The 15,268-nt window shown below is 51.4% G+C and overlaps 1 protein-coding gene across 4 annotated transcripts in view; it reads right to left on the reverse strand.

The window, feature by feature from the left end:
- CPNE2 (copine 2) overlaps positions 1 to 15,268 on the reverse strand; it is a 41,766-nt gene that overhangs the window by 2,058 nt on the left and 24,440 nt on the right. For 3 of the 4 annotated variants that reach the window (XM_050978767.1, XM_018914865.3, XM_050978768.1), the window contains 9 exons: positions 14,833 to 14,916; positions 12,562 to 12,651; positions 12,262 to 12,360; positions 11,382 to 11,468; positions 11,156 to 11,215; positions 8,668 to 8,801; positions 7,954 to 8,008; positions 3,659 to 3,710; positions 2,602 to 2,735 (listed from right to left, as the gene is read on the reverse strand). In XM_050978767.1, the coding sequence (XP_050834724.1) occupies positions 2,602 to 2,735; positions 3,659 to 3,710; positions 7,954 to 8,008; positions 8,668 to 8,801; positions 11,156 to 11,215; positions 11,382 to 11,468; positions 12,262 to 12,360; positions 12,562 to 12,651; positions 14,833 to 14,916 (795 nt within the window). The remainder of the gene's footprint in view (positions 1 to 2,601; positions 2,736 to 3,658; positions 3,711 to 7,953; positions 8,009 to 8,667; positions 8,802 to 11,155; positions 11,216 to 11,381; positions 11,469 to 12,261; positions 12,361 to 12,561; positions 12,652 to 14,832; positions 14,917 to 15,268) is intronic. The other variant, XM_018914867.2, reaches the window with a different exon arrangement.

Below are 15,268 nucleotides of genomic sequence, written 5' to 3' on the forward strand. Positions count from 1 at the left end.
GCTGGGAAATGAAATCTCCCTCTGCCTGCACACAATGGAGTGTTTTTTGGGGTGCTCCCATCAACATCTCTGTGCTCTGATGGGGAGCATCTCCTGTTTTGCACTGCCAGGCTGCGGGGCCATCCCACGCTGCTCAGGGCCTGTCCATCTCCTGTACAGAGCCATGGCTATGGGATGCACTGAGGGGGATGCAGAGGGTATCAGCAAGCTGGGGGATGACAGAGCAGCAGCATTAGGAACTTCTTCCCTTCCCTTGGGAAGGGCTGGTCCTGCAGAGCTGGGGAAGGATGGACAAAGAGATGGACAGATGGTCCTGCTGGACTCAGCTCAGCAAACCTGGAGCATGTGGACCCCCAAAATCCCATCTCCTCTGTCTCCAGGGAAAGTAATAGCTCAATTTTGGCACATTACAGAGCTTGTGTGTGCTGGAGAAATGACGAAAACAAGCACTTAAGAGCATTAAAGCCCTTTGTTCCTCTCCTCATTCTTTCCATTTCCTCTGAAAACCGCTAGTGCAGCACCCTGGAAAAGCAAAGGAAGGAGTGCTGCCCCAAGCCTGTTTTTCTTGTCTTCCTCCAGCCCTCATCCCCTGAAACCTTCCCTAAGCTTCATCCACTCTTGATGATCTGCAGTGCTAAACTCCAAGTCCTAACAAGGCTGGGTAGAGCTTAAACACAACTGAGGACATGAATGAGGATATTTTCCCAAGCCAGACCCTTCCCCACTCCAGCCCCTTTTGATGCATTAACCCTGCCTGCACAGCACAGTCCAGGGTTTCGTTTTTAGCTAAATATGAACTTTTGAGAGCAAAACATGGTGAAACATAAGTCTGCAGAGCAGGACTGCAACATCTGAGTCTGGAGGACAAGACTAAACTTCAGGAGAGGACCTGCCCTGGTCATAACTGGAAGCTGGACTTGGACCTCACCCCATCTGGGAACCAGTATGGGAGGAAGAGTATAAAACCTTGAGGGGAGCAGCTGATAATGACTTTCAGCTGATTCTCCCTTTCCCTGCCTGGCCTCTCTCCTGGAAACATGGAAAGGGTTATTTCCCTTTGTTCCCTTTTTTCTGTGAAATCAGTAACAGGATCTGAGAAAAAAGCTGGAAAGTATGCAGGAAAAGGGGTGGGGAGGCAGAGCTTGTCAAATGTTTATCACAACATATTTCAGAGCTCAAAAGAACTAAGAGCTGATGCTGGGGATCAGCCTCAAAGCCCACGGGCTGTGTAGGGGTGATGAAGGAAGGGACCAGGAGGCACTGCTGGAGAGCATCAGTGGGAGATTCCCCAAGGAGCAGTGGCAGCTTTGGTGGTGTCAGTAAATGACAGCAGGACAGAGGTGCTGGTGGCACCTCTGGGCTCCAGCTGCAGTACTCAGCCAGGGTGGCACCTCTGCCAAGCCCCAATCAGAGCTGCTGGTGCACAGGGACCAGGCTGGGGGTCCATCACACACCAACCAGCAGCAACTGCCTCCTTTCTCCTCTTTTTCTTGTCAAAATGGCTGATCCCTGCATCCACGTGGGCTCTGGGATGATTCCCAATCCATTTGTTAATGATATCAGCAGGACTTGGAGGGATTAGGCAGCACTGAACAGCATGAGGTAAGAAAAGGGGAGGTTTGGATGCAGGGACCCTGCTGGAAAGGTGAGTTTTAATTCCCCAAAGCTTATTAATCCTTCCCCAAGAGCCAAATGGTGAACCACCCCTCTGTCCCTCCCCCAGCCCCAGGATGTTTGTCTCCCATCCCTTACGAGCTGAGGGCTGTGTTTGTGATCTATGTTGCCATGGAAAAACTACAAGGATTTTTGGTTTTGTTTGAAAGGCTGGGAGCAAGCGAGAGCGGGAGGAAGAGGAGGGCAGGTTCAGGCAGCCCCTCAGCACCAGGGGTGGCTTTGATGCACGAGCTGAAGATGGGGTGGAAGAGGAGAAGACCCCGGGGGAGTGAGATCCCTCATCAATAACGCTTTGTGCTGCCAAAAAACCACCCCAGCCAAGCCAGGCTTGCCTCTGACGGCACTATTAGTGCCCATTATTTAAAATCTCCCTTGATTAAACTATTAGTGCCAGCAGAGGGGTGCAATTTGCATCTGATTAGTGCCTCTGCTCAGTGCTAAGCCCGTGGGCTCTCCCTCCCCCACTGACAGCGACACAGAAAATGAAAAAAATTAGGAGCAGGCTGGATCTGTGCAGAATTAAAACAAAATCAGTATTTCCTTATGCCTGGAGCTGGAAAGAGCAACAGCACTCACAGCAACGCTGGAAAAGGTCCTCGTGGAGAATAGGTTTTAAATGTGATTCTGCTTTGCTCCAGGCAGGAATCAGGGAAGCTTTTACCCCACCATCTCCTGCCATGCAACTGCTGATGCCCAAGCTGGCCAGCAGAAGCAAGGGGCCAGATCTGCCATCCTCCATGGGCAGCCTGCTGCCACAGGGACCCAAGGGAGTCTTGCAGACTTCAGATGCTCTTCACGCCCCTAAGAGCACACCTTGGTCACCACTGGCAAGGCTGGACCCACAGACAAAGGAAAGACATGAAACCCAGCTCAGGCTTTGTGTTCCCCTGCCCAAAGCCATCAGATCATGGAATCTCATGGACTTACAGATGCAGTTTCCTGTTGGGTGGCCTGAGCTGCAAAACGGGCCACGTGGTTGATGATGGGTGAGAAGTTGGTGGGGCCGTAGAAGCGGATGTGGGGCAGGCAGGCAGAGTATGCTTGGACAATGCCCTCCACACCTTCAGGGAAAGCAGAGAAACAGGCATTACAGAGTGTCACAACTCAGGACCACAGCAAGCCCAGCTATGAATCATTAGCTCATTCTATCATAGAGCTGAAGTCAGATCTATTCCCCCACTTCCTGCCCGACTCATCCCAAATTTCTGAATTTCCAAGCTTTGCTCTTCAGTCACTTTGCAGTGGGTTCTCAGACCTTCTGTGGTAGGGAAGCCCTTGTAGTACCCACAAATCAATAAAAGCATTCATTAGGATTGTGAAAAAATCTCAGAATCAGCCAAGAAGGAGGAGCAAAAAGAAAAGCAACTCCTGGTCTCTGAACATAACCAAAAAACAGATCGAGGGTCCAAGGTAGCCCTAGTATAGATAGTAGCCCTTGCCACTTAGGATTTGAGCAGTCCTTCAGCCATCACTGTGAGCAGCTATCAGCTGCTAAATGGAGCATTAAGTCTGAATTCCCCATCTGCTAAGCAGGCCTTGTGTTTCTTGCAGCCTTGCAGGGAGAGCAGACGGCTGGTAGGACACACCAGACAGCAGAGCGAAGGCGGATTTTACACAGTCTGAATCCAGTTGCATCTTACCCTGGGCCTTCCTACACACCCCCAAATTTTCTGTGCTTTCCTCTGAGTGTGCCTTTAGCATGTGCTCTGCTTCACCGTTCATGTCTGTCTCTGAACATGCCTTGAAAAATCCCTGTGATCACAGAATCATGGAATGATTCAGGTTGGAAGGGACCTTAGAGATCATCTAGTGCCAGCCACGCTGACATAGGTGGTGATGCCACCCACCAGATCAGGTTGCTCAGGGCCTCATCCAACCTGGCCTTGAACACATCCAGGGATGAAGGAGTTACTGAAGAAATACAGAGGAAGGACAGAAGGCACTGAAGGCATCTAAGGATCCTAAAGGCCTGGTAGGTGCTTACCTGAACAGAATGGATTCCTGGGATTGAAGTTAATGGCAAACTCGTGGGATACCTGTGGAGAAGAAAAGACCCAAGTTAATTTGGAGGGCCAGTGCAGGGCAGGCAGCTCACTAACAGTTTAGCTGATGCTGCAGGGCTGGTTTAAGGGTGATGCTCCCCTGGAGCAGAACCAGGTGGTCACAGAGTTATGGTCCACATAATTGCTGGGTCAGTGACACTTCCCAGCTCTCTGCCACCCAAACAGCAAACACAAATGTGGTCAGGGCTGAGCAGCACTTGAGGATGAACCAGTTCTCCAGTGCCCCCATCATGCAGCCTCCTGAAATTATCACACCAGACATTCTCCCACAGTTATCAAAGCAGGTCTGTCCATGTGGCTTCCCGCTGGCTGCCCAGAGGGGAAGCAGGCAGAAGGGATGCTCCCAGCCAGCTGTGCCATCTCACCAGTCACTGAGAGAAATTACTTCATCCTGCTGCAGGATTTAAAGACAGAGAACTCAAACTCATCACAGGGAGTGCCAGTCCTGGCAGCACCTCCATTCCCCATCTCTCTGCATGAGGGTGATGCAGCAGGAGGGAAGAAGACACAGAGTGAGCTGTGGTGAAGACCTGGTCTGGCATGTCAGGTACAATGGCAAACCAGCAGTTGATTAGCTTCATCCTCTGGGTCAGCATGAGGGTGAAAGGCAGCGTGGGAGAGGTGATGGGAAAGCTTGGGTGTGGTGATGGGCAGTGAGTCCCAGCACAACCTGAGCAGGTTTTCATTGCCTGTGAACCCATCCTTCCACCACAGCACATCCAAGACCCTTTAGCTTTTCCACCACCTCCTTTCAAGTTTTCAGAGGGAGGGTGTTTTGCAAAAAAGTCTTGTGGTAAGAGCAGACAGCCCTCACACCTTGATCCCTGGCTGATGCACTGGACAGCAGCTGCTTTGAACCTGTCTCAGCCAGCACAGAAAGCTCAGTGGCCCAGCTGCAAGAGTGGGCTCCTGGCTTCCAGTATGAACCTTTCCAGTGATAGTGTGGGTCAACAGCCACCAGACATGTGGGGTCAGACATTCCTCACACTGCTCCCAGCAATTTAGGCACTCTAAGAAGCAAACACACTCTCAGGAGCATCAAGGATGTGCAATCCCTCTTGCAGCATCTCTGAAAGTTGAAGGGGTGATTTGAGCCTTCAGGCCACCAGCTCAAGGACTCTGACACAAAAAGCTCCCACCCTGTTCGTGCCAGTGTTACAAAACAAGGATATTGTCTCCCTCTTGGAAGGGTGGAGGATTGCTGAGCTTTTCAGCAAGGGAATTGCTTTGGGACACACGAATTCCCAATGCTGGCAAAAAAGAGTGTCCTCCAGAGCTGTCTGAAGGCAGAGCCCTCCTGAGGCTGAGAACGCAACACTCGTCTGATTCAGACTTTCCAATTATGCTGGGCATTGTGTCGAAAGCAGCAGAAACTGTTTTTACAAGAGGCTGTGGGGTGGGAAACAGCAACCAAACAAAAGTAAAGTCAACTAAAATCTTCCCCATGCTGCAGAGCTGATGGGCTGCCGGACTGGCGACCAGCCACAGCCTGCTCAGGTCGCCCCAGGCCTGCAGAGCACCACCAGGAACACCCACAGCCAGCAGGGTAGAGACAAGCTGAATATATGGCTGTGTTTTGCATACACCCTTTCTCACAGAAGCCTTGATTTTGGGCAATACACCCAAATTCAGTTGACTTGTGGTTGTAATGGGCTTGCTTTTTTTTTAAAGATGTTCAAAATTCTGTCATGAGTATTTATAGACAAGGCAGGCAGAAATATTTCTATGTTTTGCTCTGCAAAAAAGGTGTTTCTCTTTCTTTTAAGAAGCAATGAAATAATTTCAAGCTGTGTTCTCCTCTGTCTACAGAGCAGAACCCCTAAATGGCAGAAGTGTTGCAAAACCTCCTCTGGAGTTTTTGTGAATTTTACATATATATAAAAATATATATCTATATATACATATCTCCTAAAAAAATCAATAAGAGGGCTTCAAAATAACAAAAAACTTAAAAGAAAGGATGTCATTCCCTATTCAGCTTGTACTTTGAAAACAATTTCTGAGGAGTCCGGTTAAATGTACACGGAGCACCTACAGGCATCCCATTCCCCAGAAACTTTGAACCACCCCAAAGGGTAAGAACAACCACACAGAGGGTTCTCTGCCACCCCCAGAATGAATCCCACTGCTGCCATGACTCAGTTTGCCTATATATATATTTATGTGACAAAAGGATGGAAAGCCTTGGAGGTTGCACATCAGCCAAGCCACCAGCTTCCTTTGGCTGATCCCATCTCCCAAATCCAGGTGACCGCCGTGGCTCCAGCATTCAGAATCCCCCTCTCTGCTGCTGCTTTGCCTTTGCTCATCCCCCAGAAAGCACAACCCATCTGCTCCCCTCTGCTGCTCCCTACTAGGGAACCACTCGAGGCTCTCCACAGAGCTGTTACACGGCAAGATGTTCTTTGACATTTCCAACACGACTTTTGTGTGTGAAACATCTTGCTCCGACAGGCGCCTGTGAAGCGTTGGGGGAGCCATGGCAACGGGAGCACAAAGCACCATTTATACCTCTTGTATCTCCTGGCAATCTTTGCTTGGGTCTGTGGGTCCCTGATTTCTGTCCACTGTCACACAGGGCACAGGATTTCATGAAGAGTTGCTGCTTTGGCTTTGAAATTACCCAACAAGCCTTGATAGCCAAAAAATCATTGAGTGAGTGAAGCCAGTGATGCCTAGAGAGAGCTGGGGAGAGAGAAAGCCCCAAGCTGGAGTGGTGCAAAGGGATGACCAGGGATGGCCCCCCTGATAACATGAGACAACTGACGGGTCATGGGTGACCTGTAGACATGGCCCAAGCACCTGAGGAGGAAGAAGCTGCTCCCTACTGGGGTTTATTTGGGCTTACAAATCAAATCAAATGTTTTCTGGGGAAAAACAAGGTGTTTTTACTGGTAGCTTTTACAGAGCATCTCCTGGCCAAAAGAAGGCTGCAGGAGGCACATGCAGAGCCCCCAGCCCTCATCCTCAACCTAGTACCCACCTCCAGTCTTGCCAGAAGGGCTGTTTCCAACCCAGCAATGCCCTTCCTGTGGACACTGACTCACACTCATGGGCAGCAGAACAGGATGCTCTCTGTGATGATCCCGAGCTGCTGTGCCCTTTCCATGCCTATTGCATTTGCCATTCCCATTTTTCTCCCCAAGTAATAAATCCGTGGCAGCAGCTGGCTCTTAGACCTTGCAAGCTGCTTACCTAGATTTTCCCAACAAAAGTGATAAAGTGACAGACCAGAGACATTTGCAGGCCAAGGAGGATGAATCAGCTCCAAAGTGCACATGGAGGGATCTCCTTCTGTGGCTGGCAAACAGCAAGAGCTCCCACTTGAGTCACACGAATTCTGGCTGCTGGGAGGGCAGGGAAAAGCACAAAGCTGGAGCAGGCAGGACATCCCCAGCCACGAGGGCTGGCAGGGATGAGCTTCCCAGCCCAGCTCCCAGCTGCTCATGACTTACATGCCCTGCTGTGCTCAGCCCAGAGCACAGCTCCCCTCCCAGAGAACACAAAGGGCTCACTGAGATCCAACCCCAGCCTGGAGCTGGGAACGCCTCAAAACCAGTGAGCAGAAAGAAAATGCACACGAAGGGCGTGAGCAAAGAGCAGCCAGAAGAGCCAGCCAGTAATTAATGATGGTGGTGTCCCAGCACATTGTCTCAGCCCTGAGAAGATGCTCCCCCATCTGCCAGCCAGGCTGCAGGAACAGCCCCATTCCCTGCCCTCCAGAAGAGCAGGATGTGCAGCTCAGCCCTTGTAGGACCAGTGGCTAATCCTAACCAAAGATCAAGGTGGATTTTTGGGAAAGCTCCTCTCTTCAGTCCTGCAGGCTCTGCCTGTGCAGCATCAAATCAAGGCTCCCTAGCTCCCAGCCCCCTTCCAGACTTAGCTGCCGTCTGACACATTCATCCAGAGGCCTTTTCCCTTCCCCAGAATTGTTCCTGCCTTCTGCCAGGAAAATGAATCAATGCCTGGCTCTGCCTATTAATGCCAGGGAGCTGCTGCTTTCATGCCAGTGCAGAATGAAGGAATGGGCTGCTTATGCCCCATCCCTGCCTTGTTGCCCACCCACACTGACACGTCTCACCAGCTCAGATTCCACACTGCCCATTCCCCCTCTCCCCAGCAGCTTTTCCCTGACCAAGCCCTGGCAGTTCTCTTCCTGCCAAGGCAATATCAGGACAAAGCCATCTCAAACACTCAGGTGGCCACAGCACTTCACCTTCCAGTCTGGCGGGAGCTGGGCGCCGAATCCCAGAGCAGGAAACATCTTGTCCCTAAAGAGGAGGAAAACAGATGGGTGTACTGACACACATAAAGCAGGCTTGCACAGCTTCTCCCAAAACATACAGTGCTTTTAAATGGGAGATAAACATTCTCAAGAGAGAACAGATATTCCTCCTTGAATTTGATCTTTAGAGAAAAAGGAGTCCAGCTTTGCTCCCTTTCCCACAGAGACCGGGAGCATGCTCTTGCCCAAACACACACGTCTCTTGCAGGCATGTAACCCTGGAGATTTTTTTAAAAAGTGAGCAATCCATTTTGGTCACAAAAGCCATCACAGTGAGAGCAACAGACTTCTGTTTTGTTTTCTCTGTCAATGTCTGAGATGATATTTTTTTGATATTTTCTCCACTCCTCAGGATGTCTGAGGAATGAGGCAGTCCGGGGTCACAACTCTGACAGTAAACAACAGCAAGTTGAGAGCACCTGCCCCCAGGATGTTCTACCTCTGCTAACATCCTTCCCTTCCACAGCAGCAGTGGGGGGAGAGGAGAAATCCTGTCCCAACCCTCTCCTCCTGCATCCTGATGTTTATAACATCCTTAAGGTATTACTTAGCCCTGGATCAAGGCAGATGCATCCCAGCAGCCTCTTGGGAAGCCGGGGAAACATCTGCAAAACAGGGGTGGTGGCAGAAGGGCACAGTGCTTACGAGTCATAGTCCTGGATGATCTGGCCAACAGCCCAGATGGCTGACAAGTACTCGTTTGTCCCCAGGGGGTTGATGTAGTGCAAAGAGGAGGGTTCTTGGGGGTTCCCATTGGAAGCTGTGAAGTCAATCCCAACCTGGAGAACAAGAGAGATGCATAAAACCGTCCTCTGTTAGCAAATGCCACCAGAGACCTGCCCACCAAGCCTCCGTTGCTGTGAGGCCCACACACAGTTCCCTCAGACTTTGGAAAAAGTTTAACAAAATCCATTTCTTCACCTTCTCTGCAAAAAGTTGACTAAATACTACATTAGGCAAAGCCATTCACTCTTTCCCCTCCAGTTTTCATCAATGAGCATCACAAAAGGAATCCCAAAGCAGCCCCTACTCCTGGAGCAAGCCACCACTATCTCCAGCTGAGGACTCTCACTGCCCATCTCCCAGGGGCACAGGAACTGAGTAGCCCCAGGGCCACCAAGGCAGCCATGGCCACCTGGCTATCTGGATTTCAAGGTCTTTGACCAAAGCATCACAACCCTGAGCAGACCTTTCCCTGCAGGCAGGAAGACCTGCTCTTCACCAGGCTTCCCCAGGGACCAATATGTGCTGAGCTCTCAGGGGACTCTGTCAGGAAGGCACTAAATTAGGCTTTCTATTTAAAGGCATTTGTAGAAATGCCTATGTCAGACCCAGATAAATCTGGCCAGGAGAGGAGAGATGCTGAGCCATCCAATTTGATGTGACTGGGAAGGAAGAGCTGGGACGAGGCAAACAGGCAGCGTGACTGCACTCCTCTTGTTTGCTTTGCAAAGAGGCAAAACCCAAAATAACTCCACTGCCTAAATTGAGCTCAGGGATTTTGAGAGAGATTTTGGTCTGTATCCATAATGGGAGAGGATGAATGGCAGTTTGCCTGAGAAGGGACCTTGGCCTGGCTGGGGCAAGGGGACATCACAGCCCAGGAAAAGTGCCTGGGCCACCACCTTGTGCCAGGGTGGCTGGAAAAATGGCAAGGCAGGACAAGGGAATGTGTTTTAAACTGCTAGGTGGGGGTTTGGATGGGAGATAAGGGAGAAATGCTGCACGATGAGGGTGGTGAGGCACAAGTTGTGCAGAGAAGCTGTGGCTGCCCCATCTCTGGAAGTGCTTTAGGCCAGGTTGGACAAAGCCCTGGGTAAGCTGGTCCATGGCAGGGGGGTGGAACGAGATGATCTTTGAAGGTCCCTTCCAACCCAAACCATCCTGTGGTTCCATGAAGACCTAACTTCTCTGTAAAACAACTGTATGGCCTCACCAAACCTGTGGTTCACCTCTGGAACACCCCTGCACCCAGCTCTGGCCAAGCCACTATGGCCAGAGAGCAAGAGGGAAACTGAGGCAAGGGGTGGGGGCTCAGTGGAGTCAGACAGGCAGGGGCTCTGCTTGTGCAAGTGTCATCGAGAGCAGCACTCAGGCACTGGGTCTGAGAGGGACACAGCTGGTCTGCTCCCAACACAGGGCACACAGCTGAGCCCAAACCCCTCTTCTCTGGCTTCAGCCCCTCCCTCCCTCAGTGGGGAGGGCACCAGTGGCCTTTCCAAACTGCAGGGGGTGTGTGCAGCATCCTCCTGCCAGCTCAGGTGTTTCTGAAGGGTTTCCTTTGGAAACACACCCTTTGGACCAAAGATGCCTTGGGAGGAGGAGGAGGAGCCCTCCAATAACCAGCAGATCTTTAGATGGGGGGAAAATTTCTGCATTCAAACCTAATTCACAACAGAGCTCTGTAGTACCAACAAATTCACTGATTTTCTCTTCTATTCACTCTCCAGCACCCAGACCAAAGCACACAGAGGCAGAACAGCACACAAAAAGCTCTCCCAATCATTGCTGTTCCTATGGCAACTCTTCCTCCTCCTCCTACTCTTCCCCCATCATGTTTTCAGAAAAAAACAACAAAATACAAACTGATCTAACTGCGAGTGCCTGCAGCTCTCTGGATACTGCACCAGGAAAGTTTGCAGAAATTGAGAAACCCACTGCTGCATTGTGGTGGTTTCACTCAGGATTGCAATGTTCTTGCTCATTTACTCCTGACAAGCTGTGGCCCAGCTTGAAAGAAGGTGGAAATGTCAGTAAAAATGCAGAAAACCATCTCTATAACATGCCAAAGCCTCCCATTTGGGTTCAGAATAAGGAGAGCTGCCATAAAAAAAAAGGAGGGTGGTTAAAGCTTGAAACAGGGAGAGAAGTTGGTGACTTTTTGTGAAGGGTCAGAAGGCCTTTTTGAAAGTCTGGCCTTGAGCCAAAGTCCAGCCAGCTCCCTCCATGCTACTGGATGTACCTCAGCATCCCCAGAATGCCCAAACCCACATGGTTTAACAGCAAAATGGGCAGCTCCTCACTGTCAGAAGTCACCCCAAGCTCGTGCCAAATCTCACACTGAACCTCACTCCCCAGTTCTGCCCATCACATAGGGAACTTCTACCGGGCAAAGAGAAGCAAAAGTCCTTACAGTGAACATCAGCTGGCAGCCTCCCAGGATGTAGTCCAGGAAGGAGAAATCTCTGGTTATCTGACAGAAGAAAGAAAAAAAGCAGTGTTTCAGCAATTGCCATCACTATCATCATTATTCAGGCAATGCAGGCCCTTGGAAACACAAGAAAGGCAGAGGATAAGGGGTGGGGGGAGCTGGAGAAGCTCAGTCAGGGCTGAAGGAAACATCTCAGTAACCTACTCACTTTGCAGGACTTGACAATGATGATCCCAGAGTTCTTGTAACTCTTTTTCTTCTTTTGCTTTTTGGGGTTAATGCACTCTAGCTCGAGCTGCAACACACGAGAGAGACCCTGGTGTGAGAGCTGGGCTGGGCTGGGCCACGTGGCTGCAGATGCCACCAGCAGCACGTCCTGGGGGCAGCCTCCCCCCAGTGCTGAAGAGGAAGACTTTATTGCCAGGCTATAGGTTGCAAATCCAGAGGAAAAAAGGGCTCAATGCTTCCTCTGGCACTGCCACCTTGTGCAGCCCTAGACAGGGCACTTTCGAGCCTTTGTGCCTCAGTTTCCCCAGGTAGGAGACTCAATGCAGCACACGTGGTGTTTCACACCTCTCCATGCCTTGGCCAAGATCTCTTGGCCTGCCATCCTGGTGAACATAGCAGTGCAAAGCTCTGCTATCCAGGGGTCTTCACAACACCCCTTCAACCAGGAGGCCTCTGCCAAGGATCCTGGCCAGCACTTCAGGGCAAAACAGGGACACCTTTGGCACAAAACTGGTGTTGAGTTGGACTCCTGGGGACCAGGCTGCCCCTGCTGCAGATGCAGCCCCAGCAGCAAGTCACACCTCCCCTTCTGCCCCCCAAAACACAGGGCACCTCCAAATCATGGGTGCTGCTTCAGACACCCAGCAGAGCCTGATTTTCAGCAAATCTTCCTCAGCTCTCCCCAGCTCAGATGTTTTAGCTGCAGCCACAGCCTGGGTCACTCGTGGTGCGGGTGGAAGGACAAAGGAATTTGGACTTGGCTTCTTCTGAGCACAGACTGAGGGAGCAAGTACCAAAGTCTACCATCAACCCCGAGCAGCCCCTTCCTCATTCTTCCCCAAAAGCATGTCAGCACTTACAGGAGAGGCATCTTGGGCTTCACACAACCTGGCCACCGAGGTCTGGAACTCCCCGATGAAGTCGTGTCCCCCATCACTGTCGTAGTCATAACACACCACCTGGGGTGGAAGGAGCAAAACCAGCCTCAGAAACAGCAACTGCCTCCTGCCAGAGCTGCTGAAGTCCCCAGCCTCTCCTGCTGGAGACCCCAAACAAGGAATTTTCTGTTGCTTTGGGGTTTGTTAATCAGCCAGCCATGGGGGTTCAGATGTTTAAGAGTCAAGCCCAGAGGCTGATCCCCACAGAGGGCTCCCCACTACCTTTATCATCTTCTCCATCTCTCCATCACACAGTGACACCAAAGGCACAGTGAATGGCTTCCAGACAGGGTCCAGTGTGTATTTGATCACCTGCAGGGGGGAGCACAGGATGCTGTTACCACGGGCACACCCACAGGTACACAGTCAGGACAAAGCAGGGACACATCTCCAAGAGTCACCCTGAAGCAGCTCCTGGTGGGCCAGGCCAGGCAAGCTGTCTCAGCCCTCCCCTGCCTCCATAATTGAGACACAGCAGCTTCCCCTTCTCAGGCTGCAGCAGGTGTGAGTTAAGCCAGGTTTGTTTTCATTGTGCTGGGTGATTTATCCACCCATGGGAGCAATTAAGGAAATCTGCCTGAGAGAACAGCTGTGGCACACTGGGCAGCAGGGGCACAGCAATGCCTGGGCATGGGCACAGCCACTCCCTGCACAACCTCCAGGCCAGCAGCTACTATTTCTGCCCTCTGCATCCCACTGCTTGCCCCCTGCTCCTTGCTTACAGCCCCCCAGCACCCAAACACAGCCTGAATCCATCTGGGCTCTGACCACTGAGAAGATGAGCAGCAAGATGCTGCAACCAGCCCTGGAAAGCCAAAACAGCCCAGGGCACATTAAGCTCTCTCGTCTCATCTGTGTAACATCTGCTGCCTGGGCTGGAGAAATATTAATTGATGCTTTTTGACATTTCCTGAGAGAATGCAATTGCTTAGTAGAAACCTAAGCAAACTGGAGCAGGCTCCAGGCACATGCTGTGTACATCAGAGGTGCCTGCAGGGCAGGCAAAGATCCCTTTTCACAAAGGTGTGGTGCTCACAAAGAGAGATTCACAGGGATGTTCAGAAAGGCACAGGCAGCAAATTAACCCTTCTCTGTGCAAGGCAAACATGGGGGGCTCTGGTGTGAAGGACCTTGGATCTTTGCAGCTGGGACAGTCACTGCACAGAGCAGTGAGGAGGAGATCCATGGCTGCTGCTGTGGGCAAACAGCTGCACAGCACCTGGGACTGGCATCTTGTTTGACAGCCAGGCTCTTCCTGAGAGTGGGGGAAACCCTGACACTGCAGGAACAGTTCAGGTGAATTTGTAAACACCTCCTCCAGGAGCCTGGGAGAGCAGGGGGAGCCCAGACATCCCAAGATGCTGCTCACAGGCTGCCAGGTCACCAGGGTGGGTGGGGGAGGATCCAGAGTTCCAGCTGAGCCTTCACATCTGTGCTTGGACAAGAAGCTGCAGCAGTGGACCCATCCTGCCCTGTCTGTTGGGGCAGGAGAAATGCCAGCATCAGACTGAAAGCTGATTCTATTCCTGCACTGGAAGCTGCAAGAATGGAGAACTTTATTTCTTATATCCAGCCTCAAAGCACAAAGATGGTCATAGCATCACAGAATGGTTTGGGTTGGAAGGGGCTTTAAAGATCATCCAGTTCCAATCCCCCACCGTGGGCAGGGACACCTTCCACTAGACCAGGTTGCTTCAGAACCCATCCACCCTGGCCTTGGACACTTCCAGGGATGGGTCACCTGACGTGGTACCCCTCTCAGGGCAGCTGGATGCATGCAGGGCTGGTAAGGTAGAGGCTGTTGGAGCATCCATTACTTAAAAGAAAACTTGTCTAGACCTTGATCCAGTGGACAGAACAATGGGCAGCAACTCAGAGGGAACACCAGTAGAGACATCTGCTCCCCACAGACCTGACATGCTTTCAGAGATCCCAGCCATGGCTGGTGCACAGTCACCTTCCCATGCCTCTTCCAGAAGGAAGGGCTGGGGGCCACTCCAAACCCCCACATCTGAGAAACACATCTTGTTGAGTCAAAGCCCAGCTACACACACTGAATCATGAGGGAAAAAACAAGTCAGGTCCCAGCCTGCTCCCACAGAAATACAGGAGAAATACTAAGGTAGATGTGAGCTAAATATGCATGGAAAGGTGTGTGGGAAAGCACCAAAAAATAAACAGCGGAGCTGAGGCTGCAAGGATGGCCTGTACTGGTACCACAGGACACAAGGCATTACCCACATCCTGGTGCTCACGTGCATGTGGGTGTGTGAGTGAAGGAAACCCTCATGGACTTGGCACAGAAGTGGTAAAACCAAACATATGGAGAGACTTTTTAAATAAACACCACTTTCTCCTTCCACCTGAGCTCCCCCTGTGTTTTGTTAGAGGAGTTTCCTGTGATGGTACAACTCCTTAACCAGGCTTTGAGGGCCAGGGGAGCTGAGGTGAGGATGGAGGTGTCTCAGCAGCTCAGGCTGGAGTTTTGCTCACCTCTGTTCTGTGAACCAGCATCCACTTCCCGTCTTCACCTGGTTTATGAAACTCCAAGAAGGGGTCTGACTTCCCAAAAAGGTCCTGGAGGGAGAAGAACAGGATGGGTTACACGGTGGTCTGCAAGCAGCAGAGGTCCAAGAGGGATGTTTCTGTGTCACTGCCAGCCCTGCAGACACTCTCCTGTCCTCATGGGGCCAGGTCAGGCACACTGGCAAACAGGCAGCACCCACAGGCAGTGTCCTGCCCACCTCCCTGTCCCGGTTGTGTGAATCCCCTCGATTTCCCCAGCACATTTTGTGAGGTGGGTGTGTTGGCACCCCAGCGTGTGCCTGTACCCAACAGGCTCTCTGGACACAGATGCCACGGAAAACAAGCCCAGCTGGGAGACAGCTGCCTTTGGGCTTGGAAAAACATCCAGAGCCTCAGAGGAAAA

This window comes from Serinus canaria, chromosome 11, assembly GCF_022539315.1.
Source record: "Serinus canaria isolate serCan28SL12 chromosome 11, serCan2020, whole genome shotgun sequence".
Lineage (NCBI taxonomy): Eukaryota > Metazoa > Chordata > Aves > Passeriformes > Fringillidae > Serinus > Serinus canaria.